Source organism: Lynx canadensis, chromosome X, assembly GCF_007474595.2.
Source record: "Lynx canadensis isolate LIC74 chromosome X, mLynCan4.pri.v2, whole genome shotgun sequence".
Lineage (NCBI taxonomy): Eukaryota > Metazoa > Chordata > Mammalia > Carnivora > Felidae > Lynx > Lynx canadensis.
Genome location: NC_044321.2, coordinates 84,496,249 through 84,506,566, shown reverse-complemented (window position 1 = coordinate 84,506,566; position 10,318 = coordinate 84,496,249). Strand labels below are relative to the sequence as shown.

Here is a 10,318-nt window from a genome sequence, read left to right as displayed (position 1 = left end):
AGAATATAAAATAAATCGCCAGGGAAGTTGTTTTTAAAGATCCTAAAACTTCAAAAATAGCCATATTTCTCATTAAATATGAGAACAGAAATTATACCTGTTAAAGTGTGTAGTTTTGAAATCTCAGCCTGAGGTTTTTAGTCAATAGCTATTTAAGTATTAATTTTTTCCTTCCCCAACACTTATATGTCAGTAAAATTGAATTGCCTTTTAAAGTTTATAATGGTTTGGTGCACCTGGGTGGCTCAGTTGGTTGAGCATCTGATTTCAGCTCAGGTCATGATCTCACTGTTTGTGAGTTCGAGCCCCACATCAGCCTCCCTGCTGTCAGTGCAGAGCCCGCTTTGGATCCTCTGTCCCCTTTCTGCCCCTCCCCGGTTCACATTCTCTCTCTCAAAAATAAATACTTAAAAAAATTTTGCAATAGTTTCATACAAAAACCCAGATTCCATCTGATAAGTCTTCAAACCATATGGAAGAATCATATTGGCTATTTGGCAAGTACATGTAGGTCTATTATAGGCCAAAAATACAGAGGAGAGACATCAAATACATTCAAAATGAGACAAGAGACCAGAAAAGTTATTGTGTTTTAACTTTAATAACACACTCAAAATTTTAACACAAGAAGGATTCACTATTTTAATTACCATTTAAACACAATTATAAAGAACAAAAGGCTGAACACATTTATGAACAAAGTACAACATCTATCTTTAGATTTGTGAGCTGCACAAAAACATTTAAAGTATACAGCATATGAAGTCACTGAATCACAGGGCTAGAAGAAAACCCCACAATTTAATTGCTGAACTACAATCAGATTGATCTTGACATTAAATATTTTTTCTCATGTGATGGTCATTTTGGCTCATCCACTAACCACATAGATGTCAACCACACGGCTTTGCAAATGTGGAATGGCAATTTATAGCTAAGATGAAGTAAAACAGATAACCAGAATAAAATCAGTTCCCTTAGTCACTGTTTTATATTTTCAAAATGCATACTTAAAATGTTAATATGAGATAAATTTTCACAAAACTCACATTACATGTACGAAAACTACAAATCAATACAGCAAGAATAGAGGCATATGTAGCCTCTGGCTTTAACCTCACACACTGGTCAAAATACTTAGAAATTCAAAGGATATGAGGTCACAATAAAGAGTGGAAAGCCTTAAGACAATTTATCACACTCACTTAGACATTCAAAGGATATGAGGTCACAATAAAGAGTGGAAAGCCTTAAGACAATTTAACACACTCATTGTAAAGTTCACCAAACTGAAGACCAAGGCAAATGAACCATAACAGTCCATGTGTGCTTTTAAAAATGACAGTAACTACCATAGTTGTGAGAAATGCAGGTTGACCGCTTTAGGAGAATTTAATCTTCAAATAAGCAATGCAAAATTTCCCATTATAGGTGAATAAAACTGAAAGCATGTTAAATGTTCAAGAGAAGTTACTTTTGTAAGTCAGGATGCCTTATGCTGAGGCTTTTGAATAAAGGAACACCACAAATAGAACAGTGAACACAAATTAGTACAAGTCAAGATAATAGTTATATAGAAGGTAAATTTTCTTGATACACAAAATCGGTTTTAATGAACTTTTCAGTAATGAACTTTAAATGAAGTGCATTATCTCCAAACACAAGATGAACATGAAACCACTTAATAACTTTAAAGCTTATGTAATATTCTTGTCGAAAAACAGGTACTAAAATTACCAACAAAATGACAGAGTATCTTTAACGCAGTGCCCTCGTTATAACCTGTAACCAATTCATCTGCCAACTTTTAAGAAGTATTAGTTGGACTATAAATTTTGTGCAAGTAGACTTCTACCTTATTGTTACCCAAGTTACAGATATCCAAGATACCAACGATGTGCACTTTATCCAGTTTAGTTACAGCTTTGATAATATCACCTGAAAGTAAAAAGCAGATGGTATTGTAAAATACTTAAATATTTACTTGGATTTAGTATCACATAAGCTGACTTTTTCTTATTATAACATTAACACTGTCCCTCATCTTCTCTCTCTTCCCTCCAAATTATCACACAGTCATCAAAGTTACGTTATGCTAACTTCTGCACACAAAAGTGAATATATCAAACAGATGCCACTAATAATGTCAAGATACAGGCTGGTATTCCAAAGTCATATTTAGTTATTTACTTGTTAAATTTTTTTTGGTAAAGTCAGTCTACAGGTTTTCAAGGTTATTTATATGGTGCCAAGTCAACAACTTATTGTTATACTTCAAGGAAGTACAAAAATAATTTTTTATATTTTGAAACATAATTATCAATTACTTACAAAACTTACAAGATATAAAGCAAAATACATATATGAAATTCAAGTTTCTTTTAAACTATATTTCCTTTGGGGGCACCTGGGTGGCTCAGTCAGTTAAGCGACTGACTCTTGATTTCGGCTCAGGTCATGATCTCATGGTTCATGGGTTCCAGCCCTGCGTCGGGCTCTGTGCTGGCAGTGCAGGGCCTGCTTGGGATTCTCTCCCTCTGCCCCTACCTCACTTGCTCTCTCTCTTGAAATAAATAAACTTAAAAAAATAAAAGAGATCTGGTTTGAAACTTAGCTTATTAAAAAAATAATAAGGTATATTTCCTTTGAAGTAGCTTTATTGACTAACACTTAGCATTGGATACTCTCAAGAAGCTTTATCAAAAATGGGTCAGGTGAGTGACACTGCTATAAATGGCAGAGTAGGCAATTTCAGGGCTGGGTCCCTCAACTAAAGCAACTCACAGGCTGGCAAAAACTCTCAGATCAACTTCTGCAGAACTCTGGAATCTATACACAAACTTAAAATGATGGGGGAAGGATTAATAAAGAAAGAGCTGCTGCACTGTGGTAAGAATGTGCTGCGGTACTTTACGTTGCCCACCTACTACCTGTATCAGCAGCAGCCATGAAGATGGCAGCTGGCTGCTAGTACCAGATAGTGCGATGCAGAACTTATTCTCAAAGATGTAGTTGTGTGTTTTGCCCTGTAAGGCAGCTCGCTCAAGGAGACATGAGGGCTTGCTTTCATTTCATCTGATTTGGAGCATTCCCATGACTGGGGTAGCTTCCCCAGTGGCTTTTGTTGAAAACACATTAAGACAAAAACATTAGCCAGACTAAAAAAGCTGGGGAGGAAGGGGTTGGGGAAAAGATATGTGGGGGAAATAAGGGCTTTTAAAAGCTTCTGTATACACTGGGGCATCAAGAAGGCTATATGTACACTCAGTGCTGGACGCATGCTCAGAAAAGACCTGATAAAAACTCCAATTGTTCACCTCTGGCTGATCATCAGGCTCCGCACAGCAGGAAGCGAAAGCTAAGACAGAGTTGTAAACAGCCTGGGTAAGCACTGAAGGGGTGCCGTGACACAGATCCAACTGCAAAAACTGGAGATAATTTTTTCCTTGGTTTCCTTTCTCGCTTCCAAGTGTTTAAGGAAACTCTTTCAAAACACTATCTGACAGCTACTAAGCTAATGGATCACAGACTTCAGTGGCTAGATAAAGACTTCATTTTAGATATGAAAAAATGAAATCATTTAGAGGTTAAGTAACTTAAGCAAAGTCACATGGTGATTCTAATGTACACAGTCTGGCTTTGAGGCATGTGATCTTAACCTTTGTATACTAGGGTTACATCTCTGAAATTGTGCCTTGGGGCACCTGGGTGGCTCAGTAGGTTAAGCACCCGACTCTTGGTTTCGGCTCAGGTCATGATCTCACAGGTCCCTGAGATCCAGCCTTGTGTTGGGCTCTGTGCTAATGGGAGTGGAGCCTGCTTGGGATTCTCTTTCCCTTTCTCTCATGCCCCTACCCTATTCATGCGCACACGCACGCTCTCTCTCTCAAAATAAATAAACATTAAAAAAAAAAAACCTGTGCCCAAAAGCCAGTGTTGGATCTAGGTTTTGTGGGACCTGAAGGGCATGCTGTTTATGAAAAATAATATAAAATACAAAAGAGTACCAAAGCAAGTGAGGGCTTTTCAGGCCTAGGCTTCAAGAGTATCACAATTAATTTTTTTAATGTTTATTTTTGAAAAGGAGGGAGGAAGGGAGAGGGAGAGGGAGAAAATGTGAGTGGGGGAGGGGCAGAGAGAGGGAGACACAGAATCTGAAGCAGGCTCCAAGCTGTTAGTACAGACCCCAATGCGGGGCTCAAACTCATGAACAGCGAGATCATGACCTGAGATGCTTAACCGATTGAGCAACCCAGGTGCCCCATGAGCTTCACAATTAAAGCCACCTCTGCTAGACATGTCACAAAATCTGATGAATGATTTAAAACTGTGCAAGTTCACTAATGCACAATGAGTATAATAACAACTGCTGCTACTGTATAACTTTCTTCTTCTTTGAAGGGGATGGACTTTAACCTAGATGCTTTGGAAAGATTTTGAGATGTCAAGATTTGATGCCAACAGAAACAACCCAAACCTTAATAATTCTAGTTGTTATCATATATTGACCTTTATAAATAATGACTTACAGAGTGCCTGAAACATGAAGTCTAAGTAAATCTACTGTTTAGGTGAGGAGCTCTGCCTACTTGTGTTAATACTTTGAGCAAATGAAAACCTCTCAATCTGTTCATCTGGTACTATATCACAGAATGTTGTGAGGATTAAATGGACTGTAAAGCACTTAGGATGGTGGGTGATGCACAGCAAGCACTCAAATTATCATCAACAATCAGTCTCTACTTAAGAAAACCTAGTATGAAATGAGGATGTTATTATTTACATCACATAGAGATTCTTTTAAAAGGACTACAGAGTTTTACCTAAAAAATGAGTTTTTCTAAATTTCACTTTAAATTGTTAGTACTGTTTACAAAAATTGTACACTTTTAGAAATGTCACAAATACAAAAAAGTGAGACAAAGGCAGTGGAGTGTTCACTCCGTTTTCTTATGGGTGATCACGTGGGAAGACAAAGTGTCCTGGCATCTCTTGTTGCTAGGATGGGATCATGTAGGTAAGCTCTGGGAAATGAGAATGTGAGTAGAAATGATATGTCACTTCCACTCCAATGTAATTAAAAGCTAGTGTCTCCTTCATCTCTTTCTTCCTCTGCCTAGACAACCCTAGAAGCTACTTGTTCCTGCTGAAGCTGCAACAAGATGTAAGCAGACTGGATTCATGAATCACTGCTGAGAAGGAAGCTAATGTCTGATTGCATCAGACTCAACTTGAGCAAGAAACAAACATTTATTGTGTTAAGTCACAGAGACTTTGAAGTGGCTTTGTAACTGCAAAACCATCTAACCTATCTTGTAATACAGTACAGTATTCTTGCCTGTAAAAATAATATGGGAAACCCTGATTACATAGGGAATAATAAAATTGGTATTTTTACATGTGTTAAAGCTCTTCCATATCATGTTTCTGAAATGTTTATCAATGGAGAAGTTAACTCATGCTTTCAAATAGGAAGAAGGTGTGTATGTATGTGCATATATATATGAAATGTTTATGTGCATTACATACACACTTTCTTCCTATTTGAAAGCATTGAGTTAACTTCTCCATTGATAAACATTTCAGAAACATGATATGGAAGAGCTTTAACACACACACACACACACACACACACACACACACACACACATATATCCTTGTAGCTCATAGTTAAAGATGATACCAATTAGGACATTATAGCAGTAAGCATTATTCAACACATGATTTGGGAAATAGAGCTAATTACTTGGAAAAAAATAAAGCTAGGTCCATTATTTCACTTTCCATACCAAAATAAATTCCAAATGGATTATAATTTTAAACTATAAAAATGAAGACATATTAACAAAACCCTAAACAACCCAATTCAAAATGGTCAAAGGACTTGAATATACACTTCTCCAAAGAAGATACGGCCACTGAGCATATTAAAATATGCCCAACATCATTCATAATTAGAGAAATGCAAATCAGAACCAAAATGAGACACCACTTTAGGATGGCTGTTATTAAAAAACAAAACAAAACAAAAAACAGGGGCATCTGACTTCAGCTCATGATCTCACAGTGTGTGGGTTTGAGCCCTGCATTAGGCTCTCTGCTGTCAGTGCAGAGCCCACTTTGGATCCTGTTTCCCTCCCTCTCTCTCTCTCTCTTTCTCCCCCTCCCACGCATGTGTTTTCTCTCTCAAAAAAAAAATACACATAAAAAAATTAAAAAAAAACAGAAAATAACAAAGATTGGTGAGGATGTAGAGAAATTGGGATCTGTATGCATTGCTGGTGGGAATGTAAAATCGTGCAGCTGGTGTGGAAAATGGTTTGGTGGTTCCTCAAAAAGTTAAATACAGAATTACCATATGACTCAGCAATTCCAATCCTAAATATGTTCCTAAAAGAACTCAAAGCAGGGATTCAGATACTTATACACCAATATCCATAGCAGAATTATTCACAATAATTATTCATAATAGCCGAGAGGTAGAAACAACCCAAATGTCCATCAATAGATGAATGGATAAACAAAATGTGGTATATAGACACAATGAAATATTCTTCAGCTATAAAAAGGAATGAAATTCTGATATTACACACATGGATATTACATTCTGTATATTACAACATGGATGACCAAGTGACATAGGTCAGACTCGCAAAGACTATATGATTCCACTTATATGAGGCACCTAGAATAGGCAAATTCATAGAGACAGAAAGTAAAATAGAGGTTACCAAGGGCTGGGGAGAGGGGGGCAATGAAGAGTTACTATTTAATGGTACCAGAATTTCTGTTTGGGATGATAAAAAACTTCTAAAAATGGATAATGATGATGATTGCACAACACTGTCAGTGTACTTAATGTCACTGAATTGTACAATTAAAAAATGGTTAAAGTGGTAAATTTTATGTAAATTTTGCCATAATAAAGGTTATATGAGTACAAAAATGAAATTATAAAAGTACCAAAACCCACAGTGAATTAAAAAAATAATCTTGGACTAAGTGATGCCTTTCTGAGTATGACATAAAACCAGCAGTCACAAAAATAAATGATTGATATATTTGAGTATATAAAAATAAAATTACTTAAAATACCAAAGGAAGCCTCCCACTGAACAAATTTAGTCAAAATGTGTAAAATTATTTGCAACACACAATAAAGGGTTAACTCTAATATACAAAGAAAACCTACAAATTAATAAGAAAAAGAACACTCACAGAAAAATGGAAAAATAAAACTAGCATACAAAATTCATAGAAAGAAGAACTATAACTGACAAACATTATGAAGATATTCAAGCTTAGAAATAAGCAAATGAAAACAATGATAATAATAACTTTTTGCCATTAGTCTGCCAAAGACTAACAAGAACAATAATACCTAGCATTTCTAAGGGTGTGAGTAAAGTGGCACTCTTGCCTTTGGTAAAAGTGTAAATTGGCATAAACTTTTTGGATGACAATATCTACAAAAATTTTAATGCCTACATCTTTTGAGTCACTGATTTCTCTTCCAAGTATTCATCTTACAGATATGTATGTAAGTACACAAAGATTATATATACATACACACGGAAAGATAGATAGATACTCACTGCAGTACTCTTTGCTAAGAGCCAAAATATTTGGAAACAATCTCAATGTTCATCACTAGGGGATTAAGTAAATTTTGGTACATCCACGCAGTGATGTATTTATAGGTATTAAAATGAATGAAGTATCTCTCTATATACTAAATATGAAAGATATCCAAGATATATTGTCAAGAGGAAAAAGGTGGTTATGGAACTATATGTTTACTATAATTCCATTTATGTGTATTTCCTTAAGACTGTGTGTGTGGGTGATCAAGTGAGATTTATTCCTGGGATGCAAGGGTGGTTCAACATATGCAAATCAATCAACGTGATGCATCACATCAATAAGAGAAAGGGCAAGAACCATATGACCATTTCAACAGACACAGAAAAAGCATTTGACGAAGCACAACATCCATTCACGATTTAAAAAAACTCTCAACAAAGTAGGTTTAGAAGGAACCTCAACATAAATGCCATATATGAAAAACCCACAGCCAACGTAATCCTTAATGAGGAAAAAACTGAGAGCTTTTCCCCTAAGGTCAGAAACAAGAGAAGGATGTCCACCCTCACCACTTCTATTCAACATAGTACTAGAAGTCCTACCCACAGTAATCAGACAACAAAAAGAAATGAAAGGCAACCAAATTGGTAAGGAGGAAGTAAAACATTCGGTATTTGCAGATGACATGATACTATACGTAGAAAACCTACTAGAACTGATAAACGAATCGCAGGATACAAAATAAGTGTGCAGAAATCTGTTGCATTTCTATACAGTAATAATGAAAGCAGCAGAAAGAGAAATTAAGAAGACAATCTCATTACAATTACACCCAAAATAATAACGATACCTAGGAATAAACCTAACCAAAGAGGTGAAAGACCTGTACTCTGAAAACTATAGAACACTGACAAAAGAAATTGAAGCCAACACAAAGAAATGGAAAGACATTCCATGCTCATGGATTAGAAGAATACTGTTAAAATGTTTATACTACCCAAAGTAATCTACACATTTAATGCAATCTCTACCAAAACACCAATAGAATTTTTCACAAAACTAGATGAAAGAATCCTAAAATTTATATGGAACTGCAAAAGATCCAGAACAGCCAAAGCAATTTTGGAAAAGGAAAGCAAAGCTGGAGGCATCACAATTCCAGACTTCAAGTTATATCGCAAAGATGTAGCATTCAACACAGTATGGTACTGGCACAAAAATAGACACACGGATCAACAGAACAGAACAGAAAACCCAGAAATGAACCCACAACTATATGGTCAATTAATCTTTGACAAAACAGGAAAGAATATCCAATGAGATAGAGACAATGTCTTAAACAAATGGTGCTGGGAAAATTGGACAGCTACATGCAAAAGAATGAGCTTGGACCACTTTATTATACCATACACACAAATAAACTCAATATAGATTAAAGGCCTAAATGGGAGACCCGAAATCATAAAAATCCTAGAAGAGAGTTCAGGTAGTAATGTCCTGACATGGGCCATAGCAACATATTTCTAGATATGTCTCTTGTGGCAAGGGAAACGAAAGCAAAAATAAACTACTGGAACTACATTAAAATAGAAAGTTTACACACAACAAAGGAAACAACAAAACCAAAAAAGCAATCTACTGAATGGGGAAAAGACATTTGCAAATGACATATCCAATAAAGGGTTAGTATCCAAAATATATAAAGAACGTATAAAACTCGACAGCTAAAACTCAAATAATCCAATAAAAAATGTACAGAGGACATGAATTGACGTTTCTCCAAAGAATACCTATAGATGGCCAACAGACACATGAAAAGATGCTCACCATCACTCATCAGGGAAATGCAAATCAAAAGTACAATGAGATATCACCTTACATCTGTCAGAATGGCTAAAATCAACAACACAAGAAACAACAGGTGTTGGTAAGAATGTGGAGAAAAAGAATCCTTTTGTACTGTTGGTGGGAATGCAAACTGGTGCAGCCACTCTGGAAAACAGTATGGAGGTTCCCCAAAAAGTTAAAAATAGATCTACCCTACGATCCAGTAATTGCACTATTGGGTATTTACACAAAAAATTGAAAAACATTAATTCAAAGGGATATATGCACTCCTATGTTTACTGCAGCATTATTTACACTAGCCAAATTATGGAAGCAGCCCAAGTGTCCATGGATAGATGAATGGATAAAGATGTGGTATATATGTACAATGGAATATTACTGAGTCGTAAAAAAAGAATGAAATCTTGCCATGTGCAACGACATGGATGGAGCTAGAGAGTAAAATGCTAAGTGAAATAAATCAGTCAGAGAAAGACAAATATCATACGATTCCACTCATATGTGGAATTTAAGAACCAAAGCAAAGGAGCAAAGGAAAAAAAGAGACAAGCCAAGAAACAGACTCTTTTAACTACAAAAAACAAAATGATGGTTACCAGAGGGGAAGTGGTTGGGGGGATGGGTGAAATAGGTGATGGGAGATTAACGAGTGAACTTGTCATGAGGAGCACCAGGTGATGTATGGGATAGTTGAATCACTATATTGTACACCTGAAACTCATAGAACACTCTGCTAGCTATACTGACTTTAAAAAAAGTGTGGGGGGGCGCCTGGGTGGCGCAGTCGGTTAAGCGTCTGACTTCAGCCAGGTCACGATCTCGCGGTCCGTGAGTTCGAGCCCCGCGTCGGGCTCTGGGCTGATGGCTCGGAGCCTGGAGCCTGTTT

At 36.3% G+C, this 10,318-nt stretch overlaps 1 protein-coding gene across 1 annotated transcript in view; it reads right to left on the bottom strand.

Annotated features, from left to right (window-relative positions):
* Positions 1 to 594: 594 nt before the first annotated feature.
* Positions 595 to 10,318, bottom strand: part of RADX (RPA1 related single stranded DNA binding protein, X-linked) — an 87,962-nt gene continuing 78,238 nt past the window's right edge. Inside the window, exon 14 of the mRNA XM_030306224.2 lies at positions 595 to 1,938. Within this exon, the coding sequence (XP_030162084.1) occupies positions 1,808 to 1,938 (131 nt within the window). The 3' untranslated portion in view covers positions 595 to 1,807. The remainder of the gene's footprint in view (positions 1,939 to 10,318) is intronic.